At 33.0% G+C, this 19,797-nt stretch overlaps 3 protein-coding genes across 4 annotated transcripts; 1 reads left to right on the top strand and 2 right to left on the bottom strand.

Moving 5' to 3' along the window:
• Nucleotides 1-3,355: 3,355 nt before the first annotated feature.
• LOC129890021 (uncharacterized) lies at nt 3,356-9,341 on the top strand. 2 transcript variants are annotated; one of them, XM_055965508.1, is made up of 9 exons: nt 3,356-3,841; nt 4,268-4,459; nt 4,550-4,672; nt 4,776-4,813; nt 4,930-5,038; nt 5,308-7,587; nt 7,806-7,961; nt 8,219-8,280; nt 8,829-9,341. In XM_055965508.1, exons 1-9 carry the CDS (start codon nt 3,764-3,766, stop codon nt 9,049-9,051), a joined length of 3,261 nt encoding a protein of 1,086 aa, XP_055821483.1. In that variant the 5' UTR covers nt 3,356-3,763; the 3' UTR covers nt 9,052-9,341. The 2 variants fall into 2 exon arrangements, with proteins under 2 accessions (XP_055821483.1, XP_055821482.1); XM_055965507.1 differs by having other exon boundaries at nt 4,259-4,459.
• Nucleotides 9,342-9,776: 435 nt separating this feature from the next.
• On the bottom strand, nt 9,777-10,965 carry LOC129890022 (protein LURP-one-related 11-like). Its single transcript, XM_055965509.1, has 3 exons — nt 10,650-10,965; nt 10,283-10,516; nt 9,777-10,130 (listed from the first exon to the last, which is right to left on the bottom strand). Exons 1-3 carry the CDS (start codon nt 10,929-10,931, stop codon nt 9,996-9,998), a joined length of 651 nt encoding a protein of 216 aa, XP_055821484.1. The 5' UTR covers nt 10,932-10,965; the 3' UTR covers nt 9,777-9,995.
• A 4,826-nt stretch (nt 10,966-15,791) lies between these two features.
• Nucleotides 15,792-17,169, bottom strand: LOC129888579 (protein LURP-one-related 11-like). Its single transcript, XM_055963534.1, has 3 exons — nt 16,840-17,169; nt 16,326-16,556; nt 15,792-16,115 (listed from the first exon to the last, which is right to left on the bottom strand). Exons 1-3 carry the CDS (start codon nt 17,119-17,121, stop codon nt 15,981-15,983), a joined length of 648 nt encoding a protein of 215 aa, XP_055819509.1. The 5' UTR covers nt 17,122-17,169; the 3' UTR covers nt 15,792-15,980.
• Between the last annotated feature and the right edge of the window lie 2,628 nt (nt 17,170-19,797).

Below are 19,797 nucleotides of genomic sequence, written 5' to 3'. Positions count from 1 at the left end.
GTATAGTGAGTTTACCATTTTACCCCTATTAATTGAAAGTGTTTTAAATATATTTACTCACTACAATTTTTAAAGACATTAAGTCAATGTCAATAAATTGAGGGTATAATAGGAAGAAAAAAATTGTTCTTTCATAATTTATCAAAATTGACAAACAAAAAGATAAATTAAATTAAAAAAAATTTGATAAGTAAATAGAAATGGAGTGAATATCTTTATAGCGATGAAGTAAAATGAAACGGATGGAGTACTTCTACCATTTGTGAAGGGAACAATAAATTGGGGTCATTATTGATTTGATTTTTGCTTACGAAAGAACCATAAACTAATTGGGCAAAATGGCATTTTTTTAAGTTGAAAGGTCCTTTTCTGGGAATTAATTAAATGAGTAATTAATCCCACTTAATACGTAACCTTGCTGACCGTTGGGTTTTGTTCTATTCTACAGCTTCTTTGTCTTTAAGCCACCGTTGGTATATTATTGGACAAAATGACCATTTTATCCTTTTATCTTTTTGTATACACCATAAATTAGATTCTCATTTTCTTAAATGATAAATGAAGGGGGGGGGGGATAATCAAGAGATTGTAGTGAAGTGATAAATACTTTTTCATTATTAATCAGAAATTTTGATTTTGTTTTTTAAAGAAATAATCACTTTTAATAGAAAGAGCTTTATCTAGTCAAAATGGGACTTTCCAACACGATCATGGTGGGTGACAGCGAGAGATTAGCTTCAAGTCACTTCCTTGAGAGCTGCCTACGAAAGAGTTCCGGCTATGCCTAGCCATCATAACATTCATAAACGAAACTGATATATGAATAGAGGAGTACTAGTCCAGCCACAATCATTATTGATTCGCCTAGGAGGAGTTCAACCACTCAAACTCAGAGAGATGAGCCTAATAGTGCTTCAAGCCAAAATAGAGAAAGGAGAAGAATGCAACTATCTAATCGGGATCACAATTTCAACTATTCCTTTGAAGGTCGAAAGGCGAAGAAGTGTCTAGCTCAACACAAATCCTTGTTACTTGAGTCCCAAGATAGATATTGAAAAGAAAAATGAAAAATAAGAGAAGGAAATAAAAACTTACCCTCATCCGGTGGCTATACCAAATCAATATAATATACCCACTGTTAGCTAATACAAAAAATATGCAAAAAAAATCAACACATGTTCTATTATCATTAATTTGATGTAAATATATGGATAATTTTTACTATCTTCAATTCACGTTTAAAGATGGATATAAGAATCATTTAGTTGACAAATATTGACATACATTTCTACGAAAATTCTAAAATTGATTGATGTATAATTAAGCCTTAAACATATCATGTTTTTGTAGTTTAAATTGGAGAATTTTGTAGATTGTTGGCATATCCAAACTTGAATATGCCAGCCATAAGTTTAATAAAGTGGGTAGCTTTTAATATATATGATTTTAAATTAAGTGACCCCCAATGTGAGTAAATGGGACATTTGAGCTTTTAATATGTATTGACTTTTTAATCCACTTTTATATTTTTCCCCCCTCTTTCGTGCAGGGAATATTGATATGACATTAGGATTTATGAGTCTTAGTGTAGTCTCTCTAAGAAAAAATAAATAAAAATAATGGACCATTCACCTATAAGTAAAGGTCACCTAATCTCATTTACTTCGACAATGATTTTGCATTTTTCCTTAAAAATTGCAAGGAAAAAAAACTTGAAGACATTACTCTCTTTAAGTAATATTAATTCTTTTCATTTTTAATTACATCTAAAATTTATTTTTATTATCATATTATTTATTATTGATATTGTTCTTTTTTTCATTATTTTTATATGTTTTTTTCACGATTATATTTTCTTTTCTTATTGATTTTGATACATTTTACTTGGGTCGAGAATTTATCGAAAATAATATTTTTATCTTCACAATGTAGGATAAAACTGAGTACAAATCATCTTTTCAGACATTACTTGTGAAATTACACTCAATATATTATTATTATTATTATTATTATTATATTCATACCCCGCGATGTGAGATTTCACTAGGTTGTTGTTGTTGTTGTATTATTATTATTATTATTATTATTATTATTATATCTTGAATAAATAATCATTCAGTCCAGAAAAAATTGAGTTATGCCTTAGTAATACAACATGGCTTATTATGACAAACCAAGATTTTTAAAATCTTGGAGTGCTTGTTCTTGTCAAAATAATTTTTGACATGTACTAAATGGAAAATTTCAAGGAATAGAGAATTCAGAAAGTTCACACATATACAAGTGATTTTTTATATTTCTTGAAATAGTAACTATGATCTATATAACATGATTGTGATTTAATGAAAATTGAATATTACTAAAAAATAATTGTTGAATAGATTGATGATGTAGCAACAAACATTTTTAGAAGACCCAAAATAGAAAAAAAAAATAAGGATTTTCGTATTAGAATCCTATGCCTAGGAACAATTTATGTTGTAAATTGAAGTCCCGCCAACAAAAAGTATTTGGAATATTTAATATTAATACCATAACAATAACATATTTAGTATGATTATACAAATTGGGTTGATTCTTGAAAGAGAGAACGAGGTATACTCAGATCTTACATCTATTTTTGTGGACAGATAAAGTGTTTTCGATAAATCTTGATAGAACTTAATAGTACTACTTTCTCCGTTTTAATTTGTTAGTTTGATTTTGATTAGATACATAATTTATAAAAGTAAAGAAGATTTTTTAATTTCTTGGTCTTAAACTCTTATGTTGAATGTATTGAAACGTTATTTAATTTCGTGATCTTAAACATGATAAGCCGAGGGTCTTTCGGAAACATCCGCCCTACCTTTTAAGGTGGAGGTTAGGTCTGCGTACACTCTACCCTTCCCAGACCCCACATGGTGGAACTATACTGAGTTTGTTGTTGTAAATATGTTATGTGGAAAGTTTAAATTAATAAATTATCAAAAGAGAAAACAAGTATTATTTTTGAAACAAATTAAAAAGAACAGTAAGATAAGTAAATTAAAATGAAAAATAATAATTATTAAATATATATATCATTCAATTAATATAATAATTTTACTAGAAGATTTCACCTAATATCTGATCAGTCAGATTCTTGAAACAAGACAAAGAAGCTTCCCTTTACAATATTTTATTTTCTACTTTCTCTTTTCCCCAACTGTGGAAAAATAAAAACAATAAATCCAATTAGTTAGCCAAAGTAAAAAAAATAAAAAAAATGATAGGAAATATAATATAAGTAAATTATCACTATTTGAGTAATCTTTTTCAAAGGCAACTGTAATATATATATATATATATATATATATATATATATATACACACACAAGATACAGAGAGAGAAAGAAGAGAGAGAACCACTGTGTGTGTGTGTGAAAAATTGGAAGAAAACCCATTTCAGATCTGCTGATCTCTGTCTTCTTAACACATCTTGATTATTTTCACAAGCATTTCATGTGAAACCTCTGAAAATTTCAACAATGGTTCCATTTTAACTCACATTTCATTCACTGTATTAAACTCAGTGCCACGCGTCTCCTTCTCTGTTTCTTCCTTTCGAGGTTACTTTTTCAACTCTACACTGCAAAACTCAATCTGGGTATTCTTAAATTTGGGAATTTGAGTGTTTTTTCAGCTGCATGGTCATTTTCCGGCAGTGTTTGCCGGAGCTCCGGCGAGAATTTGAGGTGGTTTTTTGGGAAAATGTGTTAATTGAGGGTTAAAAGTGGAAAAAATGTTCAAGTCTTCGAGATGGAGGAGCGAAAAGAACAAGATCAAAGCTGTATTCAAGTTGCAATTTCATGCAACTCAGGTACTGTTACTGTCATTTTACATTTTTGGGAGAAAATTTAGTTAAAGATTGGATTTTTATTTACTCCCTTTTCTTGGGAATTAGTGTTTAATGCATTGGAAATAACAATGTGAAAATTGAGTGATTAGTTGCACCTTTTTTTCTAGTTTCATGAACGATACAATCTAATTTGTGTGTGTATGGGGTGGGGTGGGGGATGGTTGATTTTGTTAAAATGAAGTTTCAGGACTTACATTGTGAAGATCTTTGATTTAGACATCATATGATTCATATCATGCTGCATTTTCTTGTCAATGGAGCTGTTTTCTGCTTCCATTTTGTGTGTTGGGGTTTGGGGGGTGTGTTGGGGTGGGGGGTTGAATTGGGTAGTTGAAGGAATGACTGTTAGGCATTGAAGTATAATGGGATATTTGTTAGGTGTCACAGGTAAGAGGAGATGCATTAATGGTATCTGTGGTCCCTGCTGATGTTGGAAAGCCAACCGTAAGATCAGAGAAGGCCACAGTTCGTGATGGGAGCTGCTATTGGGAGAATGCAGTTCTCGAAACTGTTAAATTTGTTCGAGAGCCAAAGACGGGGAAGAATCATGAGAAGATCTATAACTTTGTTGTGGGAAATGTAAGTAACATTTCTTGTTTATGGTTTTGTATGCTACGTCACTTAATAATGAAGAGAGTTATATGAGTTCTTTGGATGTATACTGTGTAGGGTTCTTCAAAAGCTGGATTTGTTGGCGAAGCTTCGATCGATTTTTCAAGTTATGCTGATGCAACTAAGGTGTCCTTGGTGTCTCTTCCTCTCAGAAATTCTAAATCTGAAGCTGTGTTGCATGTAAGTCTTTTAACCCTTTCTGAAAGAATGTTTTAGGATTGGTATTTTGTAAATTCTTTGCAATGATGTAATTGATTTCCGATTGATATATGTTAAACTATAGGTTTCGATACAGAGGATTCAAGATTCTGCTGATCAAAGGTGCTTTCTGATTTCCAGAAGAGTTTCATGCTTTTTGTGTGTGTGTTTAATTCTTGATTGCAAGTTAAATCTAATGACTAAACAAAAGTTTCCATTTTTTTTGGGTAATTTTACAGTGTTGTTGAAGAAATCGAAAATGCAAAACTTAATTCTCTGGATAGAAGTTTGAGGTCACAGTTAAGCAATAGTGATTTCGAAGCAATCGTTGAAGACAATTCTATTGAGGTAAAACACATAAAGACCTTAAAGATCTGTCTCAGATTTGGTCATATTTTGGAAGCATTTTGACTCTATTTTTGACTGATAAATTTTGGGATCAACTTCTCAAAGCTTGCTATTTCACTCGGTTCTTGTGTGTGCGCGCACACAGACACACACACAATACATTTATATGGTGCATATATCAGTCAATCATTCAATCAACTATGCCTTGTTCTTGGTTTTCCAATTTTTGACTGACAAGATTGTGTCATTACTTGTCCTTTATTTGACAGGGTGATCTGGTCAATAAACCTGCATCTCAAAATGCTGGAAAGAATGGCAACTGCCGGACATCTAGTGAATCTGATATTACCCTGTCCAGTTCTGGGAGCAGCTCAGGGCTTGATACACCTTGTGAAGTTCCATTAAAGAACAACACGGGCCATCACGAGCAGATAAACTTTCCATCCTCTCTGCATCATGCTTTGGTTCCCCAGAAGCAAAATAGCAATGTCTCAACAAAAGTTCATGAAGAAAGTCCAGATGTACAATGGGAGTGGATGGGAGGTTCTGCTTTTGAAGCAAGTACAGGTGCTTCTGCAGGCACTCCGAGAGAAGCCCTTCTTCTAAGATTAACATCACAAGAGGCCTCAGATGTTGAAGAGCTTAAAACAGAACTCATTGCTATGGCTAGGCAGGCAGACATGACAGATTTGGAACTACAGACTCTTCGGAAACAGATAGTCAGGGAGAGCAAAAGGGGAATGGACCTATCAAAAGAGGTAGCTAGCCTAAAAGAGGAAAGAGATGCTCTCAAGGAAGAATGCGATAAGCATAAAGCCTCGCAGAGACGTATGGATGATACAAGGTCCAAAGATAAGTTGATTTACGACAATGGAGATATTCAAGCTCTTGTAGATGAGCTTAGGCAAGAGTTGAATTATCAGAAGGACCTTAACGCCAATCTTCAGATACAACTTCAGAAGACACAAGAATCAAATTCTGAACTAATTCTTGCTGTCCGTGATCTAGATGAGATGTTGGAACAGAAAAACCAAGAAATTGCTAGCCTACCCAACAAATCGACGACCTGTGATGATGCTGAAAAGTTCCCAGATGTTATCTCCAACTCCAAGCATGAAATGTCCGATGAAGACGATGAAGAGCAAAAAGCACTTGAGCAGCTTGTGAGAGAGCATACTGATGCCAAGGACACACATGTGCTAGAGCAAAAAATCATGGACCTACATGGAGAAATTGAGATGTACAGAAGAGACCGAGATGAGTTAGAGATGCAGATGGAACAACTTGCGCTTGACTATGAGATACTGAAGCAAGAAAACCATGACATGTCGTACAGACTGGAGCAAAGTGAGCTACAGGAACAATTGAAGATGCAGTATGAGTGTTCTTCTTCGTATGCCACTGTAAGTCAACTGGAAGCCCAGATTGACAGCTTGGAGAATGAGCTGAAGAAGCAATCTGATGAATTCTCCAACTCTTTAGTCACCATTAGTCAACTCGAAGCTCAAGTGAGAAACTTGGAGGAGGAACTGGAAAAGCAAGCCCGAGAATTTGAAGCTGATCTGAGTATGCTGACTCGTGATAAAGTTGAACAGGAGCAGAGAGCTATACGAGCTGAAGAAGCCCTGAGGAAGACAAGATGGCAAAATGCTAGCACAGCAGAGCGGCTTCAGGAGGAATTCAAACGGCTCTCTGTCCAAATGGCATCCACTTTTGAGGCTAATGAAAAATTGGCTAGCAAAGCATTGAATGAAGCTAACGAATTCCGCTTAGAGAAAATGCATCTTGAAAATATGCTCCGAAAATCGTCCGAGGAGCTTCAATCAATCAATGGCCATTACGAAGGAAGGGTTTTTGAGCTTTCCAGCCAAGTGAGCAAAATGTCAGGTCAAATAGAAAAGTTGCAGACAGAAATTGAAGAAAAATCTATGCAAATACAGAGACAAGAAGAACTTGCCAAGGAAAATCACCTGTACTTGTCACAGAAAATTGTAATCCTTGAAGCCGAGACTGAAAATCTTCTAACAGACAAGAAAATAACTTCTGATCATGAACAACAGAAGAGAAGCATGATGACAGAATTAGAAAACATGAGGACATCTATTAAGGACATGGAATTGCTGGTAGAACAAGGTCACGGTGAAAGAAGTGAACTGGAGACTAAGCTTGCATCAGCGAGAAAAGAAGCCGATGAGTCTCTTAAGGAATTAAACAATATGAGGTCTCTTAAGGATGAGAAGGAGGCATTAGCTGGGAAACTGCATTTAGAAGTAGATAACCTCAAATCTAGGTGCAATGAGATGAAAAGGATGTTGTTTGAGGACGAGGTGGAGAAAGAAAAATTGAAAAAACAAGTGTCTCAATTGAAAGGTGATCTGAAGAAGAAAGAGGAGGCGTTGAATGGTTTAGATAAAAAGCTCAAGGATGCCAATAGTCGAGTGATAGCTTCTAATGGAATGAAAACAATATCAAAGAACAACAAATCCATGCCTGCATCTGCAGGCTCAAGAGAGGTTGCAAGTCTTAAAGAGAGGATAAAGTTGCTTGAGGTAAATATTTACCAGCATTTACTATACCTGAATGTTCTTCTAACTTCAATATGAGTTGCTATCTGCGTCTTCTGTTACATATTTTTTCTTTTTATTATATACAAAGATTGTCTATATGATATTACTAGGAAATAAACTGTGTACTGTTTATAAACTTAGTGTGTCCCTTTATGCTCTAAACTGTTGTTATATCTGTATGATTTTTTAATGACCAACAGGGTCAAATCAAGCTGAAGGAAAGTGCACTGGAAAGCTCAACTAATTCATTTTTGGAGAAGGAGAGAGATCTTCAAGACAGAATAGAGGAGTTAGATAAAAGATTAGAAGAACTCAGTCAGAATGCAGAAAGGCTCTCTGAACAAGGGTCCCGAAAGGTCAGCTGCAAGCCATCTAACTCGTTGCTTAAGTTACTTTAGTAAAAGTCAGCAGCAATACAGATTATTCTTCTCATGAGAACTTATAAATTGCTGCACAAGGATAACACATTGAGCATACAAGTATTATTGTATGGTTATAACTTAAGTACTGAGCAAATTAACTCGTTCAAGTTTGAATTGATACTCATGCGATTTTAGCTCGTATTGAACTTTATGAAATAGCATTGTAAGTTTTTGATTCATATATGATACAGGTAGTTGCAGATGTTCTAAGTCCAGAAGATGAAAGTTCCTGTCAAATGTCGACAAGGAAGAGGTACGAGTTCTCATATTCTAGTTGATCTTTGGCATAATATATAAACAAGTAAGCACTTCAACTTTGAGAGTGCACATCTAGACACTTCAACTTATATTATGCCAAAGTTGAAGTGCTTACTTGCTAGCTGAGGTCAAGTTTGAAGTGCTTACTTGACCTCAGCTAGCAAGTAAGCACTTCAACTTTGAGAGTGCACATCTAGACACTTCAACTTGGTCTCAACTTATAACTAAACACCCCAATTCGTTCTTGCTAAGTCTCGTGGACATCAGATGCTGGCGTGGCACATAAATTGGAGATGTCTAGATGATCATTTTGTAAGTTGGAGTGTTCTACTGACATAATGGAGACGAGTTGAGGTGTGTAGATTGCATACTCAAAGTTGGAGTGCTTACTTATTAGCTGAGGCAAAGTTTGAGTGTCTGGTTATGTATTATGCCCCAATCTTTCTAGCCTTTCCTTTCAAATCCTTCTCAGATAGCTTACCAGAAATATGAATGGGTATTTTCTTCATCATTTTTCTTATTGGAATACCTTTGTACTTTCAGCTTTTCACTTAACAAGGAAATGGAAGCCTCATCATCTAATGCAAGGCATATCGAAGAATTGTCCAGCGAAATTGCACTCCTGAGAGAAAGGAACAAGGTAATGGAAGATGAACTGAAGGAAATGCAAGAGAGATATTCAGAAATAAGCCTCAAGTTTGCTGAGGTAGAAGGAGAACGACAGCAGCTAGTAATGAAATTGCGTAACGCGAAAAAGAATCCATAAGACAGTTCCAGGGAGGTAATGAAACCAGATTCTTTCTGCTAGAATATTAAATGTGAATTGTACCCAAAAAAAAAGAAAATTAAATAAATGTATATTGGTGAGGGAATTTTTCTCTTTTCTCATTTTTTAAAAATATTTTGTTTCTAGCATATAGTGCTTGACTTTAGCTCTTAGATATTGTACAAGAATGTAAAGTAGTTTACCACATAGGTTATATGTCTCACTTACAATTTGTGCAAGGGTACTTTTACCTGTTTCTGTGAGTAGTGACTTATAATGTGTTCTGTTTATGAATAGGTCTTTTTATTCTGTTTTTGGTTTCATATTTCATGGACAGGAAGAAATCTATGATTCTTTGATATGTAAAAGAAGAAAAATTGTACTAGTTATTTGATCATTAAGAAGTTTATTGAGTAGACAGCCTACCCTAATACAAACATCAGTGGTTGCTTCAACGGATCGAATCTGTGACTTTATAGGTCACATAGAGACAATTGCAATTTACCAGAATAATAGGTGAACTATGCAACTATTATTTACAGTGTCATAGGTGAACTCTGCAAATACAATAAAGTTTGATGCTGCTTAAGCTTTCATGAGTAGAGTTATTCAATGTGGTGGGAGGTAGCAGTCTAGTAGGTATTTGATGAAATAATCGAGATGTAGATAAACTGGTCTGAATAACACCGTGATAAGGCCTAGAGAATGTCTATGAAATGGTTAAATAATCTATCACATCAGTAAGATCTTATTCCAAATTTTGTGATAATAGAATTGTACACTTCAATATTAATCACAAGATTAACATCTAAACAACTCATTCCTCAAGGTACAAACTATAATTAACTTCTCTTTTCCCTGTTTCCAAGAACAAAGGAAAGAGAGATATTACAATTATTATTACATAGAAAAAGTGATTAGGAAGAATCTTATCTTAGTACTAATTAAATTTTGTGATGGATTAGACCACAAACAGTGACAAGTGCCATAATTAATGATTGGTCAACATGAGGTTCCACCACCAATGTTGATACATCATCTCCAAATAGTACTCCTGAACTTGCTTGTTTTTGTTTTACCTGATAATAAACACAGTTTACTAACACTATTAGTCAAATGACTTAACTCATATACACAATTAATTTTTCTTGTTTCGAGATTACTAACACATCTCTTTTAGAGAATAATAATATATATAGTTATTTTTTAGGTGATCTGACCAATTTATTACCTCTGCGACAAGTCGACCATGTTGTTGGTTCACAATCTTGATAGATTTTGTGCCAAGAATAATACCATAGCAACTTGCTTCAGAATTACATCCCAATATAACATTATAGTAGTTCTCATTATCTCCCTTACGAACATTGTGAATTTTCTTCATTTGAAACCATGGTATTTCTTTACTAGTCACTCCATCATAACTCCATTTATAGCCATCCCAATGTCCAAATACTGGAACTTTCTGTTTTAAAAAAATATACGTAAGTATCGTTGAAAATATAATTAAGTAAATAAAAATGCAATGAGTTCTCTTACGCTAAACTCTTTTATGCTATTTTGCCTTGCCATCCAGCCCTTTTACTCGTGATGCTTACCCTATTTCGAATGGAAAATAGAACTTTGCCATTGGAATCCATGAGATGAACTTGTTTGCTACGTTTAATGTTGTAGTTGTCAATTCTATAAACAATTTGTCCATTTGAGTCATAAACAGTGCATCCATTTCCATGGTAGACTAGAGATTTCATCCACAAAGTGAATATTTCTCTTCTTGGGCTCACATAAGAATTAGTAGAGGAAATAGAAGAAAAAGATGATGATGAAGAAGAAGAAATTGTACTTAGGTAATTTGACTTGTTTAGGTAAACTTTAGCCATTGAAATATTACCAGGCTTAATTTAGAGAGGGAATAAGTTGGAAATATTTTTAGGTGAAAGAGGACACTAGAGCACAATATATATAAACTTTCAAAAGAAAAAAGAAGAATGAAAGGAATCAACAAAGGGAATAGAGCACCAACATGTTCTATATAAAAGTTTTCCACTTTCTTAGTCACTTCCTTCTGGCTAATATTAAGTAACGTGTAAATATTAACTTACTCTTTTTATTAATTATTTTTATAGTGGTATTGAATAGGTCAACAAGAGGAGTTGCTACTTGCTTGGATGACAAGTGCTTTTTATCTCCAATTTTAAAACTGTGAATTCAAATCACCAAGAGAAGTAAAAAATGATAGCTCACTCTCTAAATTTTTTGACGCTAGAATCCATCGATAATGTTTTGGACTGGTTTTTTTATCAAAAATATTGTATTTTCAATGGTGTTCCAATAGCAACGTACATTAAGAATTGACCACTTGAGTACGTCTTGAATAGTAATAATATCCCAAATTTTAAATTCCATATTAAAAAAAAGGTAGAATAGGATAGAAAGAAGGGAATATATGCATAAGTCAATTTGTGAAACAGCTGCTAGATATATTATTTATGAGAATTGGCAATTGATATTTAGCATATAGTACATTTGTGTTGATGCTATTTGCTGTGTTGCACTCATATACAAAACGGTTAAGAAATAAATTCTTTATTATATATGCTTATACTTTTTTCTAAGTGTTGGGAGATCTAAGCATCTCCTAGCTGTAGATATAGATTGTGACGCCTCCGAGGGCAAGTTGACGAGGATGGATCAAAGAGAAGAACCAGTAGATATTAAAATTATGCGAACAAGCAAATATATACTAATTAATTAGTCAACATAGCTATAGTTTAGCTAATTTACAATTCGCCAATAATATTTAGCGTTAATCATAGTTCGGGTTTGTATAATTCGATATTTGTATAGATTTTGTATAATGTAATTTTGTATAATATAATTTGTATAACTGTTTAAAGTAATTAAGATGTTTGTGCTTGTATAAATTCGTTACTTCGAATTTATATAAAAATAACTCAATTATACAAACGTATCCATGAATTATACAAACGGGACAGTTTAAACTATAACTACAACTTGTAAATATGCAAACTATAGCTAAGATGCCTAATTAAGTTTATTATAGTGGCTATTTGCGAATTTTTCCCTTTTGATAGTTCTATCAATATGAGTCGGGCCTTAGATTCTTGATAGGTTGGACTGGGCCGATCTAGTATTTTGACAGGGCTTGAAAGAAAAATTACTAAAAAAAATACTTTTTAATAAATAATTACAGATTTTAGTGATATTTTATATTTATTACCATTTATAGCAAATAAGAAAAATTATTTTAAAAAAATTACAAAAAAATAGGAGTAAACTTGTATAGGTTGGACTGGGCCAATTAACTATCTTGGGCCAATTTTAAGTACTTCTTTTAAAAGGTCACCATCGAATGACTCTTGTTGTAATGACTCACACATTATATCATGTGTATGATAGAATACTCTAAAATTATATTTCTCTTAAAATAATATAACTTGAAGCACCTCCTCAACAATAACTGCCAGGATTAACCGGAAAATTATTCTTAATGTTAGATATCAATGCATAATTTAATTTTCTAGAAAAATCACTAGCGAAAAAAATGAGAAATTAAGATTTCTTGATCACTTACAAAATAAACAGAAGAAAATAGTCTATTCAAATCTTTTATGTGTAAACTTAAGATCTCTTATATAACTAAAAAATAAATAAAATTGTAAGCGTTAGAGGTGGCAAAATTTATGCGCCGGTGTTATCCATACCTAGTGTTAGAGACGGTAAAATTAGTTCATGAAAATATTACCCGTTAAATCCATTTAAGCTTGCATTGGTTATTGATCTGTAGTCCAAATCGATTCATGAGAAATCTTATCAAATCTTTTCAATTTTTTTGGGTAAAAAATATAATTTTATTAGGTAATTAAATATTATTAAAGAATAAATAAAATAATTAAAACTTGGTAAGAATTGTGTGGGTTGAATTAGGACGGCATTTTAGTACATTTCAGCTCAATTCATTTCAATTCAAGTAATTTTAAAACAAATTAATAATCTGCTTGTTTATTAACTCGCTCATTTTAACTCATTCTAATTTAACCCAACCGCGCTCATTTAACACCACTGGCTAATATAATATTGAAGTTCCTTTTGCACTAAATAATATTCCATAAATATTATATATCCAGTGGTTTGACCAAAAAAGAGAGAGAATATTCTTAAATACATTGTTAGCAAAGCCTTGGAAACAGCCTTTTGGCAGAAATGCAAGGTAAGACTACGTATAATAGACCCTTATGGTCGGACCCTTCCCCGAACCATGTGCATAGCGGGAGCTTTAGTGCATCAGACTGATCTTTTTTATTGTTAGCAAAGTATTGAGTCAATAAAAGAGTGGAAGGTGTATGGATATTGGGAATATAAGACTATATGATTTAATTGACACCCTTTCTCCTGCTTTATTTGTCATTAGTTTAAACTTTAGTAGAAGTAGAATCAATGTGCCAAAATCCCAATTTAAAACCAATTAAGGAAAGATACGGAAGACTTAAAAAGATACTAATTAATCCCTTTTATAATTGCTAGATATGTTGTTATTGTAGGAACAAATATTTCTAGGTGATTTTTCTTACTAGTATAAATTTTTGTGGCGCAAGACTTCCATTTATGCCATACCTAGCTGTAATTTTTAAATTTTTTCAAGTGTGATCAATTTAAATCAACATCAAACACATGAATTCTGATGTTTATATATATGCATATTAAGTTTGACTTGTCAAATTCTAACTTCAGAATACTTGAATGCAAGTAATTTCATACATTTTTTCTTACATGAAGTTTATGTCGCGTAGAACTTAATTTCAAATATTTTCACATAAAATTCATGTCATATTATATATAACCAACTTTCGAACATTTATGCTTGAAGTTCACACACATATATGACTGAACCATATCTCTCAAATATTCTTCATCCTCTAGTACGAAATAGTCCATAATCTTTATCCTTTTCAATGTTTTCTAACTTTTTTCAATAATATTCATGTTTAAACTCACCTTTTTGTATATTTAAAATTCAAGCGTAACTACGTCTTAATTGGCACTATGCTAATAGGCTGCACGTGCAAATTATTCTTGATATTTATGCTAATTGATAAAGCTAGCAGATATTCGCTGAAATAGTTTGAGATATATGAAAATTGATCAAAATATTGTCGTTAGTGCAAAAAGATACTCCGTCATTCTAATTATGTTGTATCATTCTTGAGGGAAAGTCTTGGAGTAACTCGTAACGTTACTATCCAGGTTCAAGCCTTGGAAACAACCTCTGGTAGAAATGCAAGGTAAAACTGCATACAATAGACCCTTCCCGGAACCCTACGCATAGCGGGAGTTTTAGTGCACCGGGCTCTCCATTCTTGAGAACTAAACAAGTTATTTTTTTAGCGCGATTTTTCATATACTTTAAAAATATTTTAATAAGTTAATATCTTGATACAAAATTTTATTTTAAAAAGCTTAAAGATTCTATATTGGAATTGACGGTCAAATTTAAGAGATTTGACTTTTGAAAGGAAAACGGTAACTACATAAATTGAAATAGAAGGAGTATGAAATTAGTACAATTACAGATAGAAATTAATCTAGGAATGTTGAAAGAATATATTGATGAAGAGCATTAAGTCTGATTCCGTCCCATAAACTGGTAGAACATGAATTATAATTCCAATATCTTTACTTTATTGTGTTTTCTTTATCTTTTAAACGTTTATATTCAAGAGTAGTGAATAGGAATATGTTCATATTTTTTCCGACAATGGTATTGTGCATTATGAAAAAAAGATAAATTTGAAGCACTTGTCTGAATAAAAGGACAAAGTATATTAACACATGTTCATTTGACTTAATTTATTTGTCCCAAGAGAGTGTACGTACTATTGCTTAATTACATTTATAGGTACACATGGAATCTAAGAAAATTGTGCTTATGAATAGACGTGGACAACTAGTCAACTACTTTATGTTATTGACTATCCTATCTTGAGTTTAGACTATAATCTGTTATTGATTATGAAACAAAACTCCACGTTTAAAAGTGAAAGTAACACAAATGAGAATGTTGAAAATTGAGATGGATGTGTGAGCATATATACTAGGCGAGATAGGATTAGGAACGAAGATATTTGGGACAAAGTGAGTGTGGCCCCGTGATGGACAAGATGAGAAAAGCGGGACTGAGATGATTCGGACATATAAAGAGGAGATGTCCAGATGCCCTAGTGAGAAGATGTGAGAGGTTGGTTTTGGTGGGTCTAAGAAGAGGTAGAGGTAGACCGAAGAGGTATTAGAAAGAGGTGATTAGACATGACTTGAAACACATGTAGCTTACCAAGGACATGGCTCTAGATATATAGAAGGATATGAAGATCAAGAATATGATATATGGTAATTAGTAGGTAGTCGTGCGGTATAGTTTTCCTTATCATGAGCGGTACTTTTCTTTCTCCTACTTTTAATAATTACATGTTATATTTGATTATCGTATTATTTATTGGTGTTAATTACTTAATTTTTTTTTTTGGTTATGCTTTATTAGAGTGAAGGATCTATCAGAAATAGTCCTCTCTATCCTCATAATGTAGAGGTAAAGTTCCATACGCACTACCTCTCAAACCTACTTGTGAGATTTCACTGGATATGTTATTATTGTTATGGTATAACTTACATATTTTTAGGATATCAGTCATTTCATATTCTTGTTAGTTTAAAAATTCTTGTTTGTAGTACACCTTAATATTCATCACAAGATTACATCTAAACAACTCATTCCTCAAGGTACATTCTATAATTAACTTCTCTTTTCTCTATTTCCAGGAACAAAGGGAAGATAGAGCTTACAATTATTATTTCATAGAAAAAGTGACTAGGAAGATATTAAACTTATTACTCTTAATTAATACTTCCAATAATCAAATTCTGTGATGGATTAGACTACAAACAGTTACAAGAGCCATAACTAATGACTCATCAACATGAGTTTCCACTATCAATGTTAATACATCATCTCCAAATAGTACTCCTGAATTTGCTTTTTTTTGTTTTACCTGATGATAAACACAAAGTCACTAACACCATTAGTGAAAGAATTTAACTTTTTTTTTTTGGTGAAAGAAAGAATTTAACTTAATATATATGATTAGTGTATTTTAACTAGTTGTAGTGGGTAATTTATGTCTTGTTTTCTAGGTTACTATTCAATTCTATTACAGATTTGATTACATGTTATCTTTTTGGTGATCTGATAGATTAATTACCTCTGCGACAAGTCTGCCATGTTGGTTCACAATGTTGATAGTATTTGTGCCAAGAATGATGTTATAGCAACTTGCTTCAGAATTACATCCCAATATAACTTTATAGTAGTTCATATTATCTCCTCTACGAACGTTGTGAATTTTCTTCACTTGAAACCATGGTATCTCTTTACTAGTCATTCCATCATAACTCCATTTATAGCCATCCCAATGTCCAAATACTGGAATTTTCTGTGGAAAAAAAATATATCATTGAAAATATAATTAAGTAAATAAAAATGAGATTATTCAAATGTGTAAACATAGTGATCACACAATTTAACATGGGACACTAAAAATAAATAGAATTAGCTATGACATTCGTCACTAAAACAGGATTATTTGAGATTAATCTATCGCTAATAATCCGTCCTTGTATGTAGGTAATTCAGTTGTCGATTATCAGAAAGAATTTTCAGGTGTTCGGCTTATAAAAATGAATAATTTACATGCAATCAGTCCACGTGATGCTTACCCTATTTCGAATGGAAAATAGAACTTTGCCATTGGAATCCATGAGATGAACTTGTTTGCTACGTTTAATGTTGTAGTTGTCAATTCTATAAACAATTTGTCCATTTGAGTCATAAACGGTGCATCCATTTCCATGGTAGACTAGAGATTTCATCCACAAAGTAAATATTTCTCTTCTTGGGCTCACAAAAGAATTAGTAGAGGAAATAGAAGAAAAAGATGATGATGAAGAAGAAGAAATTGTACTTGGGTAATTTGACTTGTTTAGGTAAACTTTAGCCATTGAAAGAATAGATTTAATTTACAGAGGGAGAGTTGGAAATATTTTGAGTGAAGAGGACACTAGAAAAGGGTGTGTCTATTTATATACTTCCAAAAGAAAAAAAAAGAAAGGGATCGACAAAGGGAATAGAGCACGATATGTACTACTAAAGTTCCCCACTTTCTTGGTCACTTCCTTCTGGCTAACGTTACTTAGTAACGTGCAAATATTAACTAACTCTTTTTTTTTTTTAAATAATATTTTTATACTAATATTGAACAGGTCGACAAGAGAAGTTGTTCCGATGATAAGCAGGAGGGATTTACGTAGATCGGAGGAGGTATCACGCTATTCCGTGGTTTCGGTTGAAAATAAGCATTGTGAAAAAGTAGATTAGAACCGTAGACTTCTTGTAAGTAAAATCTTAACTAAACCAACAAAGGAAGTCTAAATTTTGTATGCATATTTGCTAATAAATTTTAAGTATTATCTTGCTCTACACTGGAGTTTTTGCCACAGGTTACTATTCAAAACAGTGTGGTATCTAGAGATTCAAAATTCTGGATCCGCCTCTGATGATAAGCATCGTCTATCTCCAATCTTAAAATTGTGGGATCGAGTAACCACAGAAGCAAAAATGTGGAAATTCCTAGAGAGGTGTTAAAAAAGGGTTTGTTTTCGTATACCTCAACTATAAGGTGTGTTGAGAATCAGTAGCGGAGATATAGTGATTAGGATTTGAATTTAGAACTTCATAAATTTTGATTTTATATATATACATTAAAAATTAAAAATAACCTTATATATACAATATATTTTTTATGGAGAAGATTCGGATGAACAACTCCTGACCCCTGGATAGCCCCCGCAATAAGGACTGCTACGTCTCGAATGTTAATATATTATCCCATAAAGGTAGTTAAGGAAAGAAGGAGGGGGAATATATACACTTGATAAAGGTGTTGGCTTCTTTTTGGTTAACTAATTTACAAACCGCTAAGAATTAAAGAAATTCTTTATAGATGCTTATACTTTTCTTCAAGTGTTGGGGGCTCTAATAATATCAGTTCTCGAATGTTAATATATTATCCCATAAAGGTAGAAAAGGAAAGAAGGAGGGGGAATATATGCACTTGATAAAGGTGTTGGCTTCTTTTTTGGCTAACTAATTTACAAACCGCTAAGAATTAAAGAAATTCTTTATAGATGCTTATACTTTTCTTCAAGTGTTGGGAGCTCTAATAATATCAGTATCTTCTAGCTGTAGATATAATTCTTTATAGACGCTTATACTTTCTTTTTTTTCAAGTGTTGGTGTAACGATCCATTTCGATTGTTATGGAAAGACCAATGGTAAAAGAATTGGGCCAGAAAACTTTTTGGATAGTGATTTGAAAATTTTAGGCTAGGCCAGTCTAAGATGGAAACTGAGTGAGCTGAGGTCTAAAACAATCCGAAAAAGGATTGGGGTTGATTTCTAAGTATGGATTGATTTTTCTTATAGCCAAGACATTAAGGAGTCCATAGGGCTTTACGAAATTGAATTCGAATGAATGGAACTCTCGAAAATTAACTTGGCATGAAAGGGATATTTAGAACATCAAGAATTGGAGGAGTGTTGTAAAATAGGGCCTTTTGGAGGAATTTCGGAGCTGCAGTACCGTGCAAGCCGCTATAGCAGGATGCACTCGAGCATGTGCTACAGCGGGGCGTATGAAAAGCTATAGCGGGATTTTGGGTGCTATAGCAGGGTGGGGCCAACATAGAGAGTCGGAACGCTATAGCGGGGTAAGTCAGGATTTAGTGTAGAATTTTTTTAAAACAAATCATTATTTGACCATCTTATTTTGGGGAACTGTAAGGGAAGCTTAGGGCGTTTTTCACTAGTTTTTCATCATGTTCATAGATTAAGGTAAGTTAATTATTTTCCCAATTTGTAAATTCGATTCTTAAAATTGAGAATCTATGAGGGTAACCTTGGGGATGAGTGTTAACTTGAAATGGATGGTGGAAGCCCTAGTTTGGGTGGAATTATCTTGAATTGTCTTGGGGTTTCTAAAATCAGCAGGGTAGCCATAAGTCTGCAACATTTCCTTTCACATGTCCAGTGAGATGACAAAAGTCATATTTCTTCAACTTGTTACAATCTCCTCTGGTATGTCCTTTCATGTGACAGTAATCACAAAAGGAATTCGCATTGAATCATTTCTTCTGCTTGTGACTATCACTGTATGACCTGGAAGTATACATAGCAATGGGAACAACTTGTTCATGCATCATTCAAATTGTTCCAGCTACAATCCTTTGACTCTCATCTTGATTCACCATTGCATAAACTTGATTAATAGTTGGAACCCGCGGCATCATCAGAATTTGGCTCCTAGCTTTTCTATAGCTATCACTGAGTCCTATTAAAAACTTCAATACTCTTTGATACTGTAAATGCTCACTGAATTCTCTTGACTTAGTACAACTACATGAAGGAGGAGGCATAATCGAATCATATTCATCCCACAAAGCCTTCAGTTTAGAGTAATAAACTGATACTAAGAAAGTACCTTAAACAAAAGTAAAAATTTCTTTATGCAATTGAAAAGTCCTAGAACTGTTGATTTTATCAAACCTTTCTGTTAGATCCTCCCAAATCAAATGACTATCTGAACAAAACAACAACAACACCTATGAGATCTTTACTTA

Source organism: Solanum dulcamara, chromosome 5 (genome assembly GCF_947179165.1).
Source record: "Solanum dulcamara chromosome 5, daSolDulc1.2, whole genome shotgun sequence".
NCBI classification, from domain to species: domain Eukaryota; kingdom Viridiplantae; phylum Streptophyta; class Magnoliopsida; order Solanales; family Solanaceae; genus Solanum; species Solanum dulcamara.
Note: the sequence above shows the minus strand (reverse complement) of the source record. Positions and strands in the feature narration are given on the sequence as shown.

Excerpts from the sequence above, each read along its gene's own strand:
- LOC129888579 (XM_055963534.1), bottom strand. The coding sequence starts at position 17,121 with ATGGCTAAAGTTTACCTAAACAAGTCAAATTACCCAAGTACAATTTCT. Across the intron at positions 16,557-16,839 it reads TATTTTCCATTCGAAATAGG|AAAATTCCAGTATTTGGACA; the intron begins GTAAGCATCACG and ends TTTTTTCCACAG. Across the intron at positions 16,116-16,325 it reads ATGGCAGACTTGTCGCAGAG|GTAAAACAAAAAAAAGCAAA; the intron begins GTAATTAATCTA and ends GTTTATCATCAG.
- LOC129890021 (XM_055965507.1), top strand. The coding sequence starts at position 3,764 with ATGTTCAAGTCTTCGAGATGGAGGAGCGAAAAGAACAAGATCAAAGCT. Across the intron at positions 4,460-4,549 it reads ATAACTTTGTTGTGGGAAAT|GGTTCTTCAAAAGCTGGATT; the intron begins GTAAGTAACATT and ends TATACTGTGTAG. Across the intron at positions 4,814-4,929 it reads CAAGATTCTGCTGATCAAAG|TGTTGTTGAAGAAATCGAAA; the intron begins GTGCTTTCTGAT and ends GTAATTTTACAG.
- LOC129890022 (XM_055965509.1), bottom strand. The coding sequence starts at position 10,931 with ATGGCTAAAGTTTACCTAAACAAGTCAAATTACCTAAGTACAATTTCT. Across the intron at positions 10,517-10,649 it reads TATTTTCCATTCGAAATAGG|AAAGTTCCAGTATTTGGACA; the intron begins GTAAGCATCACG and ends TTTTTAAAACAG. Across the intron at positions 10,131-10,282 it reads ATGGTCGACTTGTCGCAGAG|GTAAAACAAAAACAAGCAAG; the intron begins GTAATAAATTGG and ends GTTTATTATCAG.